This window comes from Neovison vison, chromosome 6, assembly GCF_020171115.1.
Source record: "Neovison vison isolate M4711 chromosome 6, ASM_NN_V1, whole genome shotgun sequence".
NCBI lineage: Eukaryota > Metazoa > Chordata > Mammalia > Carnivora > Mustelidae > Neogale > Neogale vison.
This window is the reverse complement of record NC_058096.1, coordinates 149,109,472-149,132,750: the sequence shown is the minus strand read 5'-3', so window position 1 is coordinate 149,132,750 and position 23,279 is coordinate 149,109,472. Positions and strand designations below refer to the sequence as shown.

General features: G+C 36.5%; 1 protein-coding gene across 4 annotated transcripts in view; it reads left to right on the top strand.

The window, feature by feature from the left end:
- Nucleotides 1–23,279, top strand: part of NGLY1 (N-glycanase 1) — a 56,279-nt gene that overhangs the window by 9,844 nt on the left and 23,156 nt on the right. For all 4 annotated transcript variants that reach the window (XM_044252572.1, XM_044252573.1, XM_044252574.1 and 1 more), the window contains 3 exons: nt 1,545–1,659; nt 6,112–6,357; nt 17,732–17,897. In XM_044252572.1, coding sequence (XP_044108507.1) covers nt 1,545–1,659; nt 6,112–6,357; nt 17,732–17,897 — 527 coding nt within the window. The remainder of the gene's footprint in view (nt 1–1,544; nt 1,660–6,111; nt 6,358–17,731; nt 17,898–23,279) is intronic.

Below are 23,279 nucleotides of genomic sequence, written 5' to 3'. Positions count from 1 at the left end.
TACAGTTTTTGAAATTAAAGAAAAGTTTAAAAAAGATTTATATATATATGACAGTTTGGCAATAGAGAGTTGCTTGATAGGAAACATGTGAAATATGTTGAAATTTCTACAAATTAGGACAAAAATGCTTAATGGTTGCTAGCAGTTGCTAGCATTTGTCCATCATCACCATCCCATACCCCAGACAGATGGCCTCAGCACTCCTTCCTATGGACCCCTGACACGGCCTCAGAATCCTTCTTAGAATAGTGGTAATGGAAGCCACTACTATTGCAAGGGAGTTTGTATCAGATATGAAATTTGCTCATCGGGATTCCTGGGTGGCTCATTCAGCTAAGTGTCTGCCTTTGGCTCAGGTCATGATCCCCCAGGGTCTTGTGATCAAGTCCAGCATCGGACTCCTTGCTCAGCAGGGAGGCTGGTTCTCCCTCTGCCTGCCATTCCCCCTGCTTGTCCTTGAGAGCATGCTGTCTCTCTCTCTCCCTCTCTCTCTGACAGATAAATAAAATTTAAAAAAAATGCACCATCCTAAATTATGTTCTGAAGTTCCTTTGTGTAATAAAAGTATAATAAATGGTGTCATTTTTTTTAAAATTTTATTTATTTATTTATTTATTTGCGAGAACATGAGCAGGGAGGAAGGGCACAGGGAAAGGGAGAAGCAGACTCCCCACTGAGCAGGGAACCCAATTCAGGACTCGATCCCAGGACCTCAGGATCTTGACCTGAGCCAAAGGCAGATGCTTAACTGACTGTCCCACCCAGGTACCCCAATACTGTGGTTATCTTAACCTTGTATTTTTTTCTGTTGTTGTTTTTTTTTAATACAGCCTTTCTGATTTATCAAGGTTATTAAAAATATCAAAGTTTTTCATATGCTGGTCTCATCCCATGTGATATCAAAATCTTAATCATGGTAAAAATAATTTTTGGCTCTGACAAAAATGTATCTTGAGCTGAAGCAGAACTTAGTATAAAAACAATCATTGGTCTAGGGAAGAAAGAAAATCAACTGACTCTAAGGTATACCTGGATTTGTATTTGTCAGGGATAAAGTCTTTGAGGAACTGTGATCCTTTTTTGTAAAGCTTCTTAGTTCTTTTATTCATTCATTTCACAAGTATTTATTAACTGCCATTTATATGCATCAGGCACCATTCTTGATTGATCAGTCAGAACAAAATGGGCAAAATTTGCACCCATGTCTGGAGCTTACCTAGATTTTTTTTTCCTTAGCAACCTAAAAATTCATAAAGGTATGTGGCTTTAACAGCATAGAATTAACATGTCGTATGGATTTCCCTTATGGAAGCATTAATATCATTAGCTCTGAAATTAAACAGTAAAGTGGTAGTAACTGTATATTGAGGTAAGAATCACAAAATCCGGCTATTTTTCTGGACTGTGCTTCCTTTTTCTTTAAGGATGGGAACCTTACTACCTCGTAGCCAGTATAGCCAGTATAAAATGTAAAAAGGAGTGCAAAAACACTTTGGAATGTGTAAATTGTTGTATATAATCATGCTTTTTTTTATTTAAATCAGAAACCCTAATGATGAAAAATATAGATCTATCCGGATTGGAAACACAGCTTTTTCTACTAGACTCTTACCTGTTAGAGGAGCCGTTGAGTGTTTATTTGAAATGGGCTTTGAAGAGGTAAGTTAAAGGGTTTCTTTTCCCTGGTTCACATATAAAGAATTTATTATAATGTTGATGGATAAATATCTAAATAAGATATATTTTTAAATTAATATATTATTTTGAAAATCTGCGGAACTAATTACTTCTTCACCTATTAGATATTTAAAAGTCACAGTAAATAATTATGAAATCACAGTAAAGTATAACAACTCTCCCACAGGAATTTTTTTAGAATAGGAAAGTCAGACGTACAACCCAAAGACCAAATTGTGGGTCACTTTAGACTTTTGGCAAAAATCTGATTTGTAAGTATACATAAATACTAGCACGGTCTAACCACCTGTCTCCAGTAAGAATTGAAAAGAGTAAATGCAGAAAAGCTGAGTTAAGTTGACACATGTAAGGGATTTCTTCTGTGACAGAAGAGAAGAATGTCAGTATTTTTTTTGTTGTTTTTTAGTCAAAACAAAAGTTCAGTGTTTTCATCTTCTCAAGTCTTATGGCATAGCTTAATTTTATGACACAATGAAAGTTATCAATATTGTCAGTTTTCTTTATGTACATATGCTTAACCATTTCTAGTTTATGGACTTTTGAAAGACGTTGAGCCAGGTTGTGGATGCACAGCAGTCCATAGCAGTCAGAAATGTCAAGGCTATAGAAATTGTTAAAAAGAAATATGCTAAGTTGCCATAAGAAGTATTTTCCTTCCTGCCTCTCTGCTTTTCTCCCTAGATTCTATTTCAGGCCCTGAAGGGTATAGTAGTGAACTAGAGAAAATGATCCCATCTCACATGAACCCTGATTCTAATAGGTTAGACAACAGTAGACGTGAAAGCAAAGATGAGTGCAAAAAAGAAAATAAGGCATGCTAATAAACTAAAAAGCAGCTGTAGAGGTGAGCAGCTATGTAAGAATGAGTGGTCAGGGAAGGCCTCTCAGGAGATAATATTTGAGCTGGGAACTAAATGAAAAGAAGCCCTCAGGTAAGAGTACTTCAAACAGAAGCATTCAGATGTGCAACAGACTTCTAGTAGGATTAGCTTTGGCACAGAGAGTAGCTACACAGGCCAGCAGAATCCAGGGTGTGGGGATAGAGACTTGGACTTCATTATAAGTGAGATGGGAAACCATAGGAAGGTTTTAGGCAGGGAAGAATGTTTAAAAGATTACATTAGCGGCTGTATAGAGAATGTTCTGAATGTTCTGGGATGGGGGCAAGGGATGAAGCAGGGAGACCAGTTAGAAAGCTTTTATCAGCCTAAAGGAGAAACAAAAATGGTTTGTATAAGTTCCCTGAGGGCAGAGCCTTTTGTCTTTTTGTCCCCTCTGTTGCTAGCTCCTAGAACACATTGAGGCACTCAGAAAACATTTGTTGAATTAAAGACTAATAGCAGTGGAGATGGGGGAAAAGTAGAGGCATCTAGAATTTTTTTTGAAGAAGAGCCTGCAGGACTTGCTGATGAATGTGGGGTACAAGGGAAAGGAAGGAATCAAGGATACTACTAGGTTTTGGTTTGAGCATCTAAATGGATGCACATACCATTAATTCAGATTGAGACATCTTGGAGTGTGTAACAGATGTCAGGAGAAGTCACTACTTCTCTTTTGGATAATTATAACCTATATACTGTTAAACATTCAAGTAGAGATAACAAGTAGGCAGTTGAATATATGAGTCCATAACTCAAAACGAAAGGTCAACCTAGAGATAGAAGTTATGTTGTCATCTGCTTATTAGTTACAGACCTCTGAACATAAAGAACTTTGAAGTATAGTAGGCAAAATTGAAAACATTGCTGATTTCGTTAAAGGAAATACAGATTTTTGAGTTAAATGACAGAAAAATTTAGTAAATGACAACTGGAAATTGTACTGATTTCTCAGTTTTGAAATGTCACATATTCTGTGGAATCATGTTTGTCGTTTCATTCAACAAATATTTGAGTGCGGCATGTGATGACAACCATCCCAGTTTGCCTGGGGCTGTCCTGGGTTTAGGACTCAAAATCCCACATTCTAGAAAATCCATCTCAGCCAGACCCAAAGGTTGGTCACACCATTGCCAGGTAACAAGCCACATTGAGAGTTGGAGTAGTATTTGACACAAGTGGAGCAAGTTTCAGAAAAGATTAACATGTTTTGATCAGGCTAATTTATACTTCAAGGTTCTGATTGTCATTAGACTTCACACCTCAGGACCCATCTGCAGTAAATGTTTTATCAGTGGCTAAGTTGCAGAAGGAAGCAATGGAACTGCAACTGAACTCTACCATTAGAAAGAAACTTAGTAAGCTGAAAATGAAGTAGGAATCTCAGACCCGTCCCAAAATGTTCGTTGTATATTAAAATCTTGGGCACTTTTGGGCCTACTTGCCTCTGAGGCTACATTCTTTGTGAAGATTTTGAGGAGGTTGAGAAAGACTGGGATCCACATGAATATGTGACTCAGTCAGCTTGCTGAGTGAAGTGATTCTCGCCAGGTCCCATGGCGGGGGCGGGGGTTAGTTGTCTTGGTGACTGGAAGATATTACCAGCACTTAGTGGGCAGAGCCAGGTTGGCTTAGCATCTGATAGTGAAAATTGTCTTCGCAAAAATATGTTGAGAAATACGGATTTTGTTCAATACTGGAATTCTCATTAATTTTTTAAACTGTTATTAGATCTAGTGCATTAAGCCTGTAATTTTGTACTTTTGCATTAAGCCTGTAATTTTGTCTTTTTGTGAAAAGACAGTGTAGTTGATGAAACTTTTTGGTACATACCCTTTAGCCATAATCATACATTCTTTTAAAACTGGTCCTGTAAAGCTAGAAGGGAAGGGAGCAAGGCACAAGTAGCATCTCTGTCTTATCAGGGCCTTCTCTGAGGTATGGACTGAACATAGATCCTGGTACCTGTTATGCTGGATTTCTACCTCAGCCCGTGGTGTCTTCTGCCTCTCTCAGTGTTGCTGCACTAACAGTATGAGATGGGAAACCTCCATATTTGGTTTCAGCCAAGATACCTGATTTCTGAAGAGAAACCTCATCAGAGATGTGGGGTGGATCCTTTCTAATGTTGGGAAATCATTGTGATCCAATTTTTGCTAATCATGTATGTCATCACAGCTGTAGAAATACCCACTTTTTGCTCAACACTTCCAACTATTAGTACAAGCTTATGGCTTTTGGGCCCTGTTCAGTCTAAGATGTAGTCAATTCTAACGTAACGATCAAGGTTTACTCCAACAATTAGTCCGTAGCATCAGGCAGATAATTTTACTTTTCTGAGCTTTCATATTTTCATATAAAGAATAGAGATAAACCTAATACCTACATTTCAGGATAGTTGTGAGAATTACTTGAGATAACATACATAAAAGTTTATCATAGCACCTAGAACACATGAATACAATAAATGAAAGTTTTGTCTTTATAGCTTTTATGGGTAATGAATATATAGAGCTTAATGGCCTCTTTTGAAAGCCTTTTAAAGGGGATTCATATGAAATTAATTTTCATGTCATTAATGAGAAATGTAATGGTCAGTTGATTCTGAAAGATTGCCATCACCAGGGAAATAGATCATTCTCTGTTGTGGAGCTTAACTTAAGTGCTTAAAATCTACAAGTCTGTCTACTGCACATTAACAATTTTTTATCCCATATCCATTTGGTGGAATTTCTATTATAACACTGTTGTTTCTCACAGCTTTGAAACTTGATTGAAGATATTTCATTTAACTTTTTTCTGTTTTGTAATTTGTTTCACATTGTGAGCTTTGTTGTAATGTTTATTGTGTCTTAAAGCACTCTGGTTATATTATGGGTATTCATTAAATGAATCACTACTTGAGGAGTGGGGTTTTCATTGCTTGATTGTTTTGTTTGGACCACCTTTGTATTACTGTTAACAGTCCATAGTTTTGGCTTGACCACCAGGCTGTACTTTTTGTTTTCTAGGAAAAATTAGTGGACCCCCCCCCAATCCAGACTTCTAATCATGTAGCTGTTCTTCAAAGTCTTGTGTTTGGAGAGTCAAAATTCTTGACTCCAGATCATTTTGTATGGCTACATCTCTAGTAGTCACTATTATTTCATAGGGAATTTCACAGAGAATAGTAGTATCATAAACTATTGCAGAGAAGATAAGAATGTGCATTTTTATAATTCTTATGAGACTTTGTAACTTATTATTCCTAAAAGAAAGTATTTTTCTAATGGCCTTTAAACCAGTCAGATAAGCTAATAAGCATTATATGCAAAGGAGGAGACCAATTTTCTTAACTTCCTGGTTCATATATAGATACTTTTTACCTTTGACTATTTAAAAAAAAAATACCATAATGGTAGGAAATGAGAATGATTGTTAAAATTATGAGGTATTCTATAGTATTGATTTCATTTTATAGATAGATAGATATATATATGAATGACTATCAGTATAAAGCAAAGGTTAAAATTTTTTCCAATTTTATAAATTCCAGGGAGAAACACATCTTATCTTTCCCAAAAAAGCTTCAGTGGAACAGCTGCAAAAAATTCGTGACCTGATTGCCATAGAGAGAAGTAGCAGATTGGATGGATCAAATAAGAGTTACAAAGTTGAATTATCTCAGCAACCTGCATCCAGTACCCACCTTCCTGTAACACAGCCTTCAAATCCTAGTGGGTTAACCCAGCATGCAGGGAACAGTGAAGGACAGTCATCAAATCCACCAACTGCTCCAACGGTAATGTTAGAATTAAACCTTTCTTAACCATTCAAAGTATTGAAACAGCAAAAGCTTTGAAATATGTTGTGATTTATTCCTGAATTTTTGCTCTTGTTATTGTTGGTTCTTAGAATTGTAATTCATCCAAATTTCCTTAAGTCTTTAAAAAATTGTCAAATTTGTAACAAAGTAGGGAAAATGGTTATCTTTTTTTATACATTTAAATCTTAACTTTTGGTTCATTGCTTCTTGGGCATTTCATCATTTTATTATTCATAAATGTACCCATTGCCTTGGTACGTAAATCAGTAACATTAATTAGCATATGTCTTTAACCTAAAACCAGAGTAACAGACTTGCTGGACAATGGCAATCAAACCTCTACTGCACTGGTCCTTTTGATCTAAATTTTACCTGCTGCCATTCATTATGAACATTATTAATTCCAATAGCCTAACCATTATTAACCCCTCAGTTTGGTAAAAGAAATCAGCCTCTTTAAGGTAAATAATAATGCATTTATTTATTGAGGGGGTGCCACCAGATTAATGAAGTTCAGTTAGTGGCATACGCAGTACATGCTTCTGAAGAACTGCAATCAAACTTTCTTCTCTTACAGGCATCCTTGATAGACTGAACTGATCTTACTTAATAGGAAACTGTCCTATTTACAAAAATTCCTTTTGATAGAGGTACTTAAGTTTTCCTCTGAATTTTCACTCAGAAAGATTTCACATTTCGGTTTTTTTACCTATAGTAATTTTATCACTAACCAGCTTCAACTCATATCCTCTTATTTTAATTTTCATAAAACATTTTGTCAGTGTCGTCCTCCATAAAAGCAGACCTTATATTAGAGAGTCAGTTATTAAATCTACCCTTAATTTTCTCCAATTGAGTAATTCCAGAGTCCTTAACCTCACTTCCTTGGGGGTCATTTCTTTGTTTATGCTGAGAAGACACTAAGCTTGTCTTTAAAAAATAAAGAATAAAGGTGGTAAAGGCTATCAGGGGAAGAGACAGTGTTAACTGTCCTTTTATATAATTCTTGTTGAGTGGTTTCCAGACTTTTTTTTAAATGGAGAATTAATTCCTCTAAAACATATTTCTTTGTGCTTCAATTTACTTAGATTAACTTTTAACTCTTGAAAATATTTTCTCCTCTAATTAGCTTCACAACTAGTGTTTACAAATGTCTTCTAGAAACTATTACTGGATATGTCTGATCAACTAGAAATGGTACTAAGTGGCTGTGGGTATTCCATGAGATAGCATATGTGAAAACATCATAAAGTATAAAGGACTTTGTAAATTATAAAGGTTTGCTCTTGGTAATAATAATTCTTTTTGTAAAGTATCTGAGCTGCTTCATTCACAGAGTAACAGAAAAATGTAACTACTTAATTCCAGTGTGACATAATAGTGACCCTAGTCTGTCCATTCCTTAGAAGAGTGATTTTTGGTTACACAACTTAACAGTAATAAAATATTGAGTATATAACCCAGCATCTATTTCCTTATACATTATATACTTCTAATATGTTATGCACTTAGACAACAATTTTTTTAAAAAGTGAAATAAAAAGTAAATCTAAGATGCGCCCCAGTGGATTCTTTTTGTGCCCGTCTTGTGAGCATGTGTGTTCCATCTTGGAATACCTGAGGTTGTCCTCAGTTTTACAATTAAGGTTGATAACAGAAGCACATTTAACTTCATTTTGAGCACTGTTTCTTTTGTTTTCTAACTATAGTGTTAGAATATATCTTTTAAGATTTCCTTTTAAGATTGAATTTCATTGTTACAATTTAAAATGCACAGTACTAATCAGCTTTTCAGAAAAACATGTAATACACAAAAACATTTTATTTTACAAAATAGCTATTTCCTGGACTAAGTGGTATTTTGTTAGTGTTCTGAGGGAGGAGGTAAATTCACATTTTCTGACTCTTCTGTAACCTCTTTTTTTTTTTCATTCCTTTTTTTTTTTTTTTTTTTTAAGATTTTATTTATTTTGTTGGGGGGAAGAGTATAAGGAGGAGGGACAGAGGGAGAAGCAGACTCCTTGCTGAGCAGGGAGCCCGATGCAGGGATGGATCTCAGTCCCCTGGGATCATGACCTGAGCTGAAGGCAAGCCACCTGACTGAGACACCCAGGCACCCCTCTTTTTTGATTCTTAACCTTGTAAATCATATATAATTTGAGGCCTTTAAAACTCTATAATCACTAGAAAGCCTCTGTATTCTAAACTAAAAACAAAATGTCATTTTATTGACAAAACAAATGTAGAGTTTAGAGGAAAATAAACTTTACCAAAGACATATGCTTTTAGTAGGCAGTCTATTACCAATTCTTATTTCTCTAGTCCTTGGGACACAGTATCTTTTTCTGAGTTCCTTCAGAGAAATTAGAATTAATCTTGTTTTTTATCACCAAGTCTTGCTTATCCCTGGATCACTGGAATGCATAGTTTAGAAAAGTATTTTGTTTTTTAAGCATTCATCACCACTATTTGTTATGTTACAGAATTTGACAGCTATGTTCCCCTGCCTTGCCTATTTTGAGTGGGAGTACTTAATTAATAATAATAGACCAAAGGCAAGCAGCAAGAGAAAGATTTAAAAAGCACTGAATGGGGTGCCTGGGTGGCTCAGTGGGTTAAGCCTCTCCCTTCAGCTCAAGTCATGATCTCAGGGTCCTGGGATTGAGTCCTGCATCAGGTTCTGTGCTCCGCAGGGAGCCTGCTTCCTCCTCTCTCTCTCTCTGCCTGCTTCTCTGCCTACTTGTGATCTCTCGGTCAAATAAATAAAAATCTATAAAAATAAATAAATAAGTAAAAATAAAAAGCACTGAATGTGTATAAACTAGATAAATCCTGAGCACTGATGTGCTCATAACTATTACAATATTTCTTTGGTTAAAACTGCATCAAGTAAAATTTTGAAATACAAATCAAAGTGATAGTGATGTTGAAGTTTGCCAGTAAGCTTTTCCTTTAAGATGTAAAGTCCTGGAATATCCTGATACTCAATAAGAGTTGATGTTGTTAGAAACTTATTTTGCTGCTTTCTCTGGATATTTTATGTAAATGGAATTACACAATATGTAGTTTTTTGCTTTTGCCTTCTTTGTGTGTTTTTGAAGTTTATTCATATTGTAGGATGTATCAGTATTTTATTCCTTTTTGCTGCTGGATAGTATTCCATGATGGACATTTGGGTTATTTCCCATCTTTGCCAATTAGGAATAAGGCTGCTATGAATATTCACATACAAGGCTTTGTGTTTTCATTTCTCTTGGGTAGATTCCTAGGAGTGAAACCACTAGGTTATATGGTAAGTTTATGTTTAATGGTTTAAGAAATTGCCAAGCTGTTTTCCAAAGTTGTTGCACCATTTTACGTTCTCACCAGCAGTGCGTGAATGTTTCTCAATATCCTCCCTGACACTTGTTACTGTTTTTTTTATTATGGCAGTTTTAGTGGATGTTGGGTAGTATCTCATTGTGGCTTTAATTTGCATTTCCCTAATGACTCAATTGACTTTTAAATTTGCTGGTTATACATGCTGAGTGTTTAGTGTTCCTAAAGGACACAATTTCCCAATAAACCTTTATATATTTTTATACCCTTTGTCTTTGAAAAGCAGTTTTGAAACAGCAGAGAGAATTTTTCAAAGACATAGACCTTGGAATGTTAAAGGCATTATATTTCCAATTTTGCAACTTTATCTAGGTTGAAAATATGTGATTCTGAAGTATGATTTGCTTAAAATAAGCCTCTGTTATTACAGAACTAGTTTAGCTGCATACTTTTATTTGCCACATGCCTGCTTTTAGCATTTGTATAGAATTGTTAAGGACTTTTCATCAACTCTAATCACTCTAGAAATTATTGCCCATTGTGTGTATGGGTATGCATTTATTTATTTAAAAGCATTATCATCTGAAATTACTCTTGAAATTATGTGTGTAATATTGTATTGTTAGACAATGATAAAATGAGTTGGCTTATTTTTTTTGAGTTGGTTTAAACTTAATCTCATAGGAAGCATTTTAGTCTGGATCTCTATATGATCTTTATTTGATAAGAAGTCTTCTATTCGGACATTAGATTTCCAGTTTCTTGTGAATCTACCATTCTTCAAGGTAAACTATACTGCATAACCTTCAATAGGGGCTCACTTATATTACAACATGTCCATATACCAGGATTCTTAGCATCCATTAAAAATGATAATACGGGGGCGCCTGGGTGGCTCAGTGGGTTAAGCCGCTGCCTTCGGCTCAGGTCATGATCTCAGGGTCCTGGTTCCTGGGATCGACTCCCACATCGGGCTCTCTGCTCAGCAGGGAGCCTGCTTCCTCCTCTCTCTCTCTCTGCTTGCCTCTCTGCCTACTTGTGATCTCTCTCTCTGTCAAATAAATAAATAAATAAAATCTTAAAAAAAAAAATGATGATACAGTCTTTTTGGCATTAAGAGAGTTGTTATATGGGGGAAAAGTGATAAACTGAGAATTCCAAAATTAAACAACGTATGTCGTGTATATGTATATAATATTTCAATTTTCTTATTAAAAATGCACATACACAAATGCTTTAATTTTCAAAAGGTCTGGAAAGCTATACACAGGTATCTTAGCCATAATTTTATCTTAGGGTGAAATTATGGGTGATTCCATATTATTTATACCACTCAGTATTTCCTGACAATTTATTACAACAACATTTACTTTTATAAATAGAAAAAAAAAAAAAGAGGGGTTGTAAGAAATAAGGTGATTAAAGTCACAAACTGTTTAAAACTAATGTTAAATTATTAAATAGAACTTCTATGCTTAAAAAGGCAGATTCTAAATTTAAAAGTCACAAAAGCACAAGGCTGCATAAAGGCTGAAGGAAGACTGGTGGGCTTGAGAACCCCTGGTCCTTTACTAAAGAAGTAAATTTGTAATCCAGCTTGTACGGATTATATCACATGATTTGACAAAATATACATTTTTTTTAATTAATGAAGAGTCTTGAATATATTTTAATTAGAAACCAAAATAATTGAAATTAAGTGTTGATCAGTGAAGCAAACCATGTTTTGACCTAAAACCAGACAGATTGCGCATTTTGAACTTCTGTTTGTATGCTAAATAACTTCACCTCTCTCAGGCAGTTACCTGCTACCTGTCTATGTGGTTGCCCCACTGCTGTAGTCACCATGCAACCAGCAGACTTTGCTTTTATCTCTTAGTGTGTATGGAGTTGTGCCAAAGAATATGTAAAGAAATCAGGAAAGAAAATAAACTCTCATTCAGGATTGTTTGAGTGCCATAAAAACCACAAAGAGTGAGGTGGTTTCCAGATTGGAAGTATCAAATTGAAAATAAAAATTCTCTAGATGAGTTCTTACCCTCTCTCAGTAAATGAAAACCTACATGTAAAAACAACAGCAAAAATATAGCTGTGCTTCCTTTTTGTAAGAGTTCTTTAAAAATGGAGACCTGTTTTGTGTGTTTCTGTATCAGTTTTGGTAAAAGAGCGTACTCCTCCCTCTTGGGAATACCCTGGATTTCTCATCATGAGATCTTCAGTAAGTTTCTTTAATCATCTGTTGCACTCATCCCTTCTGTGAATGGGGAACCGTGTCTGCTCTTAATAAAAGGCAGTTCCTTCTTTGTCCCTGCTTCCCTTCTCCTCCATTCAGTGTGGAATCTCCTGTGGACTATGTGCAGTCTTGAACCTCGTCTTATTTTGGGGATTCTTTTCATTGGCATTTAAACCTTGCTTTAGTGCGGTTTTCATCTAAGGTTAGGCTGTTGGCATCAGGATGAGCTGGACATTCAGGTTCCTAGATGTAACCCAACCCTAGACTGGCTAAATCGGAAAGGGATGGGGGTGGAATTAGGTAATCTGTGTTTTTCACAAGCAGATTAATGTTTAGGAAGCCTTCCTGTAAACTCTTATATCTGAGAAACAAGCCAACATACATATATCCCTGCATACTACATGTCCTCTGGGTCTCATTTCTTTACAGAAAGTTTCTGAAAGAGCTCCCTGTACTCATCACTGTATCTTTACTTCTCATATACATGTCTAGCAAGCTTTCCCTTCTTTAGTCATGTACACTATCAGTAAAATGTTTGAGCATAGCCTTATAAATTTTTGTTTATAAATTATATACATGTACTGTTCTGCCATTATACTGTATCAGGAAACAATGTCAACAGAAGCTAGTGAGTAAATATTTTTAATTCTTTTTTTTTTAAGATTTTATTTATTTATTTGACAAAGAGAGATCACAAGTAGACAGAGAGGCAGGCAGAGAGAGAGAGAGAGGGAAGCAGGCTCCCTACTGAGCAGAGAACCCAATGCGGGACTTGATCCCAGGACCCCAAGATCATGACCCGAGCCGAAGGCAGCGGCCTAACCCACAGGCGCCCCAATATTTTTAATTCTTAAAAATGTGTTAATATATCATTGACGTGAGGGGTGCTTGGGTGGCTCAGTTGGTTAAGTGTCTGCATTTGGCTCAGATCATGATCCCAGGCCTCTGGAATTGAGCCGCATCAGGCTCCCTGCTCAGCGGGGAGTCAGCTTCTCACCCTCTCCCTCTGCCTCTCCTCCCGCTCGTGTTCTTTGAAATAAATAAAATTTTAAAGTAAAGATAATCACAGTATTACACTCAGAAGACCTTCAGAACATGATTTAGGTTGATGAGTAGATTTTTTTTTTTAAAGATTTTATTTATTCATTTGACAGACAGAGATCACAAGTGGGCAGAGAGGCAGGCAGAGAGAGAGGAGGAAGCAGGCTCCCTGCTGAACAGAGAGCTCATTGTGGGGCTCGATCTCAGGACCCTGGAATCATGACCTGAGCCAAAGGCAGAGGCGTTAACCCACTGAGCCACCCAGGCGCCCCGATTTTTTTTTAATATTTTAAATAACCTCCACACCCAACTTAGGGCTTGAATTCACAACCCCAAGATCAGGACCTGCATGCTCCACCAACTGAGCCAGCCAAGTGCTTCCAGTCTTTGTAATCTTTTACAGGTTGAGCGTTTGTTAGTGAAAACTGTATAACATAATCTGTAAATTCACTTAGCCAGGTACATATGAATTGCCAAACCTTGTAATATGGTAAGTAGTATTAAATGTGAACGTGCCAGTTCTAACTCCCTCTGTACTTTGTGGTCCTTTCTTTCCTCAGGCCAGCTTGCTAGCCACTAATCACCCAATACTAAGTGTTCTTATAACCTAATTGCTTTATATTTTTTTTGGCAAAAAAAAAAATAGGAGTTCTAATAATTTCTGTACACTTTCCCATAGACCATTTTATGCTGCTGCTTTAGGTACTTATAGGCCATTTTGGGACACAGTTACACAACTAAATTTTTTACAATTTGTTTTTTACTAACACTATCAGAAATCTTCCTAAGATCATCAAAAACCTCCATGCTGCCAAATTTAATGTACTTTTGTTCAGTTCATTTTTACTTAACCATTCATCATCTTTAGGTCAATCATTTCTTGGTTTTTCTTCTACCATAAGTGGTTCAGCCATTGACCCAGTTAGTTGCTCACTCAAAATCCACAGATATTACTAATATATTTTCCTATTTTTCCAGCTGCCCCCTGACTCCACAGTTCAGTCACCAAGACTTACTGATCCTGTTTCCTAAGTTCTTTTTATTCAGTTTACTCCTACTAAAGCTCTTTCAGAGTTCTGCAGTAGGCCCGCCTTGGATTATCTGTAACCTCCATTCTCAAGATTCAGCTAGAGTGATATTCTGAAGATGTAAATCTGATGGTTTTACTCCCTTGGCTTAGAAGTCTTTAATAGGTTCCCATTGCAATGGTGGTAGACCAGAAAGATAGCTGCTTATTAACTCTACATCATCCTCAGCATTCTCCACTATTTCCCCTTGGTTCTCCATGCTCTCAACACCCTGAATTTTCTCTGATCCTACATAATTTCCTGAACATATCCCCACAAACACACTCTCCAGCTACCTATATGCTGTTCCTTCCAATAGGATTCACCCTTTCCCTTTCCTATTAGCTTCTTATCCTTAGTACTCAACAGCAAATACAAAAAATACCATTTTTTCAGGGAGTTCTAGGTTCAGAACCCTGTGTACAGTGTCACTATTTTCTGTATTTGCTTACTCTTCTTACACCTGTTTTAAATTGACTAACTTACCATTATAGCCCTGGTACCTAGCAAATAATAAAGGCGCATTAAATATTTGAGTAAATGAACATTGTTGTACCAGTATTAGTTTCTGTATCAATAGACTACTTCATGAGGATAATATCCTTGACTGTTTTGGTCTCCGTTATTTTTCCAGTATGTAACATATACACACATTTATACACAAATATTTGTTGACTTAATATGGTGGTTTTGTCATTATTTAATACCTTTCCTCTCTCTTAGACAATAAAGTGATGTCTGTCTTAGACATCCATTCCCAGGGCTTTAAAAAGTCCTGGATAATAAGAGACTCTTAATGTCACAAAACAAACTGAGGGGTGCCGGGGAGAGGGGGTTAGGGAGAAGGATGGTGGGGTTATGGACATTGGGGAGGGTATGTGCTATGGTGAGTGCTGTGAAGTGTGTAAACCTGGCGATTCACAGACCTGTACCCCTGGGGCTAATAATACATTATAAATTTATTTAAAAATTTAAAAAAATTTTTTAAAGTCCTGGATAATGTCAGGGAGTATTTGATAATGGTTTTTATTTTTTAAATTAATCTGACTCTGCATTTTAATATACCTATTTAATCCGTTCATATTTACCATAATTGTTAATATGTTTGAATTTATTTCTGACCTCTTATTTTGTGTTACCTGTGTCCTTGCTTTTGTTTTTTCCTTTTTTCTATCTTTGTTTTATATTGAGAGCAGTTTTCTTCCACTATTTTCTGTTTAGAAGTTAGAAAGTTAAATATCTTCTTTATTTAGTCCTCTATTATTGCCCTTAAAATTTTTTTAAGATTTTATTTATTTATTTGACAGAGATCACAAGTAGGCAGAGAGAGGAAGGGAAGCAGGCTCCCCACTGAGCAGAGAGCCCAATGCGGGACTCGATTCTAGGACCCTGAGATCATGACCCCCCAAAGGCAGAGGCATCAACCCACTGAGCCACCCAGGCACCCCTATTGCCCTTAAATTTTTAATACAGATATTTTTTAATTTTTTTTTTTATTTATTTACCAGAGAGAGAGAGATCACAAGAAGGCAGAGAGGCAGGCAGAGAGAGAGGGGGAAGCAGTGTCCCCACCAGGCAGAGAGCCTGATGCAGGGCTCAGTCCCAGGACCCTGAGCTCATGACCTGAGCCAAAGGCAGAAGGCAGAGGCTCAACCCACTGAGCCACCTAGCCACTCCAACTTTTATATTTTTTTAATAACATAACAAGACAGGAACCTCAGAAAGCTTTAACTCTTTCTACTCCCTTCCCTGATACCTTCTTTATGAGAAAAATTGAGATTTTCCTTTTCAGTTATTATTTATAATCAGAACTTAGGTTTTACTAGTTTATTTTTTTAACTCACTCCTCCCGTTTTTATTTATATCAATTTCTACTCCTGGGTCATCTGTTTATTTACTTCGATTATATTGTATTTTGAGGGGACAATAACTTCTCTAAGAATTCTTTTAGATAAGATTTGTGAGTGGTACACTTTCTGTACTGCTGCATATCAGAAAACGTATTTATTCTGCCCTCCTGTGTGATTAGCTTGGCTGGGTAGGAATCCTATATTCCCAGTCATTTTCCCTCAGATTTTCGAAGAATTTGCTTCATTGTTTCCAATGACATTATCAGAGTCATAAAAGGCTTTGGGATTTTGTTTTTCTACTTAACTGTTATGAAATGTCACTATTATATGCTTTGTTTTATTCTTCCATTCATACTGGCTCTTCAGCTCTCAGAAATTGGTTTCCACTGTTTCTTTGAGGAGTTTCTCTTTTCTACTGTTTCTGCTCTACTTTCTAGACTTCTGTTAACTGGATTTGGAAACTTGGATTTATCTTCGGCATCTATTTGGGTTTTTTGTGCCACATTTTCAGAAAATGTCTTGGCTCAGTCTTCTAATTGATTACTTTTTAACTATGTTTATTCTACTGTTTGACACAATGTATACTGTATTTCAGTGTTTAAATTTTTAATTTCCAAGATCCATAGTTGTCTTTCTCTGAATACAGTATGCTGTCAAATCTCTGAAGATAGACTTGCTGCTATGGCCACAGGGTTAGTTCTTCTGATGTTGATTCTAGTGTATCGTTGCAACAGTGCGGATTGTTGCAGATCCGGTAAGTCTGAGAGGTCCTGCTAGCCTATCAATGTGGCATCTGCTTCTAGCAACCATGGGGAGGGGTAGAACATGTCAAGATGGGCTGTACCAGAAGCCTCTGTTCTGAGCTTGGATGTTTCTCTTTCCTTTTGGGACTAAGCAGCCTCTCTCACTTCTCAGAAGCATGGTTCTTTGCTGAGAAGGAATGATGGGGTGGGGACAGGGGGGAGATGTCTGGCTATTCCTCCTGCAGAGCCCAGCCAGTGTCACTAATGTTTGTTCCCCTTTTCTGCTTTGGATCCTGTGGCTCCTCTGTCCTTGGGACTGTTTTGAAAACTTTTTTTTTAGTTTGTATAACCACTCTTTTGGGGAGTCATATTGCCATGGTTTTTTCCTTTAGACCATTTGTATCTGTTATTCTTAGGAGTTTCTCAAAATTCCTGATCCTTGAAGAGTACTCCTCCTTTACTAATGCCATATGGAGGGTTTTTTGTTTTGTTTTGTTTTAATTATGTTACTTGCGGGGATTTGAACTGGAAGGGCTGTTAGATGTATTGCTCAGAGCACTGTCTTTTTTTTTTTTTTTTTTTTAAAGATTTATTTAGAGAACACGCAGGTGCACGTGAGTGGGGCCAGGGGCTGCAGGAGAGGGAGAGAAAAGCCTCATGCAGACTCCCTGCTGAGCATGGAGCCTGACTCAGGGCTCAATCCCAGGACTCTGTGGCCATTACCTGAGCCAAGAAATGACCTGAGCCAAAATCAGGAGTTGGCCACTTAACCGACTGAGCCACCCAGGCACCCCTCAGAGCACTATCTTGATCCTAACTTGTAATCAAGAATCTAGCATACCTCTGTTTAAATATATCCTCAATAATGTATTCCGAGAAAGAGAATAGATAATCTTCGACTGTGACAAAGATATCTCCTAAAGATATACTCCTAGGGTATCTCCTAAAACTAATATTATGTAGGATTTAAGTATTGTATTTTAGTAAATCCATAATTCCTCTTTACCTATAAAATCATAGAACCACCATTTTTTATTATATGTTATTTTTGTAGCATACAAAGAAAAGCTAACCAGTATTTTTTTTTTTTTCTATTAGGTTACTACTGATTCAGTCATTCTAAAAGTTCTGCGGTCCAACATTCAGCATGTGCTGGTCTATGAGAACCTTGCTCTCCAGGAGAAAGCACTGGCTTGTATTCCAGTCCAAGAATTAAAAAGGAGATCTCAAGAAAAGTTATCTAGAGCTAGAAAATTGGATAAAGGTAGTAGCTTTATATAACCATTCATTACTAAATATATATCTGTTGCTAAAGAGAAACACTGAAATGCTGCCTTTCGCTGTATACATCATAAAATTCTAACCTATTTCTATTCTGATCTTTAAGATGTTTAACAGTGGTAAAATAATTCTGTGTGTACCGCATAGACACATCATTAACACATTTTTTTTTAAACCTCAGTATATGTTTGCAGCTTAATCATTGGTATATGAATTTCTTTAGGTATAATATAATTTAAGTCTGTGGAACATATGATAGTATTATTAGTGAATTTTAATGTGAATTAGAAGCCACATTGAAGATTAATCCATATGATTAGACCATTGATTCATTTCGGCTAATAAAGAGATAGTATTTACGGGTATATGATATGGTTCTTCTCACCTACTGCTGTCTGGGAATAAATTCAACTCTGCCACTTTACTGTGCATCACTGAGCAAGTAATTTGATTTGTGCCTCAGTTTCTTTGTTTGAAAATAGGGTGATTTTTTAAAATAAATGAAAATAGTACAGGTAAATGCCTCAGAATGATACCTACCACATTCATCAACCAATAATATTTGTGTGTTATCATTAATAGTCTTAAGATCTTAGTTGTCAGGTTTTTCCAGTGTTAGCATTTTTACTTTGAGTTTTTATGTGATTAGCTATTATCTAAGTCATTTCTTAATACTATATTTTCTAGGGGATTATATAATTTCTCTGGGGGTTACCTTAGTTTGCAATAAATGTTTTAACTGTGTCTACCTTCAAAAACACTATTCTACTTCATGTATAATGCAGATACCTTTTAACAGAATCATCCCAGTTCTTCCCTCCATCCTTATAATATTACAGTCATATGCTGTAATCACCCAATACATTGCTCTTGTTATGATTTTTAAAAGTTACTTTTTAGCCAAGAATAAGAAAATAAAAGATTCTCTTTTACCTTCATATATTCCTTTTCTGACACTTCTTTTTCATAGATCCAAATTTCTGATCTATATCATTTTCCCTCTTCCAAAAGAATTTCTTTTAATATTTCTTTCAGAGCAGATCTGCTAGAGATGAATTACCTCAGTTTTTCATTGCCTGAGAAACCCTTAATTTTTTCTTCACTTTTGAAGGAAGTATCACTGGAATATAGAATTCTAGGTTGGTGAGGTTTTCTTTCAACAATACTTTAAATGTTTTACCCTCCGGTCCTCTTGCCTCCATTTTTTATGACAAAAAGTCTGTTATAATCCTCATCCTTATTCCTCTCTAGGTAAGGTTTTCCCCATTTCCCCCAGCTCACTCCCATCCCCAGCTTTATTCAAGATTTTCTCTGTCTTTGGTTTTCTACAGTTTGAATATGACATGTCTAGGTGTAGTTTCTTGGTTGGTGTTTTCTAAGCATCTGAGGTCTGTGGTTTGGAATCTTACTAATTTTGGAAAATTCATGGCCATTATTGCTTCAAATATTTCTTTTGTTTCTTTCTTTCTTTTCCTTCTGGTATTCCAAAATGAAGGTATCCTATTTTGCTGCCTTTTTTTTTTTTTAAAGATTTTATTTATTTATTTATTTGACAGGCAGAGATCACAAGTAGGCAGAGACGCAGGCAGAGAGAGAGAGAGGGAAGCAGGCTCCCTGCTGAGCAGAGAGCCCAATGCAGGACTCGATCCCAGGACCCTGAGATCATGACCTGAGCCGAAGGTAGAGGCTTATCCCACTGAGCCACCCAGGCGCCCTCCTATTTTACTTTTATCTGTCTCTGCCTCAGTTTCCCACAGTTCTTAGATGTTCTGGTCCATTTTGATATTTTCCTGCAGTTCTTGGATGTTCTGTGCTCTTTTTCCTTTTTTTTTTTTGGTCTTTGATTTTCAGTTTGGGAAGTTTCTGTGAATCTACCTTCGAGCTCACTGACTCTGTCTTTGGCTATGTCCCATCTACTGATGAGCCCACGAAAGGCATTCTGTTACAGTGTTTTTGATTTCTATCATTTCCTCTAAATTTTTTTGAAGTTTCTAAACAGACCAAAAAAAAATCTATTTACATTATCCATCTGTTCCTACATGTTGTTTACTTTTTTCGTGAGAATACCTAATATATAGTTGTTTTAAATTCTTTGTTAATTCCAAAATCTGGGTGGTTCTGATACTTGCTTTATCACTCTAGACTGATTTTTCTTGCTTTTTAATACATCTTGTATTTGTTTGTTGTAAGTTAGACATGATGTATTGGGTGGTAGGAGCTGAGGTGAGTAAGCCCTTTATATAAGGTCTTATGTCCATTTAACAAGGAGTTGGGTTATGTTTAATGTTAGCAGTAGGTGTCAGAAACTTCATACTTCCTCTGGTATTCTTGTCTCCCCTGTTGTTTCTAAAAATCTCCTCCTTAGATATAGTCTGCATCTTTTAGTAGATTCCATCGTTGTTACACCAGAGCATTTTGTAATGGTAAGGCAAGGGGGAGTAGAAGCCCTCTGTAATCTGATGATTAAATCTCAGTGCTTTAGTGGGCCTGTATCCTCAGACCTGTGATCCTGCCAAGTCTAGAAAACCCTAACTTTTTCCTCCCATAGATGAGATAGGAAGGCTAGATAGAGGTGGCTAGGGTCAGGGAAGTTCCCTTTCCCCACTTCAGCAAAGGCTCTGGTAAAATCTTTTTCCCTGAAGAGTAAGCCTTAATCGTAAAATTGGCTCTGGGCACACTTTGCAATTTTTTTTTTTTTAAGATTTTATTTATTTATTTGACAGACAGAGATCACAAGTAGGCAGAGGGAGAGGGGGAAGCAGGCTCCCCGCTGAGCAGAGAGCCCAATGCAGGGCTCAATCCCAGGACCCTAAAACCATGACCTCAGCCAAAGGCAGAGACTTAACCCACTGAGCCACCCATGCACCCCATACTTTGCAATTCTTAATCTTCTCCTCTTCTCTATGAGGGGATCTTTTTTGGTCCTTCACCAGGAAAACCTGGTAGAATTGTTGGAAGGAAAGCCCACAAAAGTGTAAGGAACCCCTCCTAAGATTGTATTTCTTACTAAAGCTTGTTCATATTCAGACTCCAGCAGTTTGTCAAAATTATCATTTAAGTGTTTCTACCAATTAATGGCTCCAGTGGCTTCTGTTCCGTATAGCAGATGGCTGGTTGTGATTCCATATATTTGGCTGAGATTCTCTGTATTTGTCTGTCTCTCCAGTTTTCAGGGTGACAGTTTGCCCTGTGAACTCTAAGGAGCTCAAGAAAAGTCAATGATTTTGGTTTGTTCAGTTTTTTGTTGTTGTAATGATCAGAATGACAACTCTAAGCTCTTTGCATGTCAGAGCTAAAACTGGAAGTCTCTCTGAGGGATTAACTATGAGTCTCTTTTCCATTTTTTAATCACTCCTCACGTATCTCATTTAGGTATTTTGCTGCCTATTGTATTTTGGTGGTTTTGTTTTTATTATATTATACTATGTCATTTTCTTGTATTTAAAAACCATTCTGGGCCTGAGACTTAATTCAACAACATTGTTGTGAGACCTTGAGACAATTCTTCATATTCTTGAATTAACAGTTTTTTTTAATAATTTATGAAGTAAGAATGCTTTTTAATATGTGATCACAAAGATCCTGTCCACATTAAAGTACTGTGCTCCTTTAGATAATCCCTGACATAAATGCCTGTTTAACAGGTACTTACCAGAGCATGTTTTATGTGTGACTCATTTGGCTGAGCCCCACAGAGGAGACACAGCAGTGTCCCTCTCGACATTTGCCTGGCATTTTTTCCCTGTAATTATAAAGATAATACATGGCTTTTTTGTAGAAAATTTAGAAAATGGGGGTAAGATAAGCCATCTATAATTTCACATCAGAGTGTGACTTAGGAGATTTGTCTATTTATTCTTTCACACTTAAAATTTAAGAGCACTATAATGGAGCTTTAAGTAGGAAAGAAAGAATATATCAGGTTGGTAGAATGGTATTGTGAAAATCAGTAGAAGATTGAGGTTTTGTTTTTTTTTTTTAAGGTTATAAAGGATGAGTTGGAATAATAATCTGAGATGCCACAGGAATTACTAAGGCAGAGATCGGGGTATTGTTCCAAATGTAGTGAATAGCATGTATGGTGGCAGAAGAGTTATATTCTATGTGGGGAACAGTGAGGAATAACATCTGGCTGTGTGTAATGTAAGGAGTGGGTAAACGAGTAGTGAGAGATCAGGTAGGCTGAGATCGTATTTTGGTTGACATTGAATTTCAGGCAGAGAAATATATACTGAATTTATCTTACATTTTTACTCTTTCCTAAAAGAACTAGAGATAAAATGGAACAAAGAATACTTTCGACAAAGTTTTGAAATAGAAAATAAGGACCAAAGAAATTAGGAGGATGTACATGTCTTAGTGGTAAAGCTAACATTACAATGTTAGTATGATTGAACATGAAGCAAAAAGGTTATGTAGTCTGTTCATTAGCAAGGAGGAAATAAAGCCATTGCTCAGGGAAGTCAAGTATTCTTGATTACTTAATTCAGCTGCATTAACCATTGAAGCTTTAAGCACGTGAGTGACCTCAGAGGTGTGCTTAATTGATCTAGCTATAACTTGTAAGATGAACAAGAATAACAGAGTGCAAGGAGAGAAGAGTGGAAACACAGTAGTAATAGAATTTCCAAAAGAGGAATTAGGGTGAACAGGGTATTGTGACAGCAGGGGAGAAAATGGATGTGAGTTACTGGGGTGATAGAATACATGTTGTTTGCAGTTGCTGAGTACATTTGATGTGACAAGGCATTGTGTATGCTTAAGGAAAATGTCAAGGAGGACTGTCCAGTTTTGAATTCAGACAACCAGAAGATTAGAGGAGCCAGTAGGAACAGTCTTTAAAGGGAAATGCTTTAAAGTACCTGCTGGCCATTATCTGGACCAGGTGAAAATGTAGGCCTGGAGTACACTTTAGGGTGATAGGTAAATCTGTGCAAGTAAAGGAGATTTCCCAGAATGAAAAGACAAGGGGAAAAGGAGAGATTGCAAAGATTCTAGAAAACAGGGCAGTACTAGCCACATATAGGTATTTATATTTAAATTAAGCTTTAAAAAATCAAAAGTCCAGTTCTTTAGCTACGGTCAACACATTTTAAGTACACATTAACCACAAGTGACTAGTGGCCTTGCATTTTTAAAAAAATTACTCTGCTTTAGGCACTTGATGGAGACGAAGGGTGGCAGTGCTGTATTTCTGAAGTTCATTTGTAATCTAATACAAACTTTCATATTATATGAGAAAAGCTAAACTCTCCCTGCCAGTGAGTCCTACACCTCTTCTGTAGGTAACAGCTATTACCATGTGATATGTTCCTTTTCATACCTTCTCCTATGTATTTACATGCATAGTTACCTGCAAAATAGT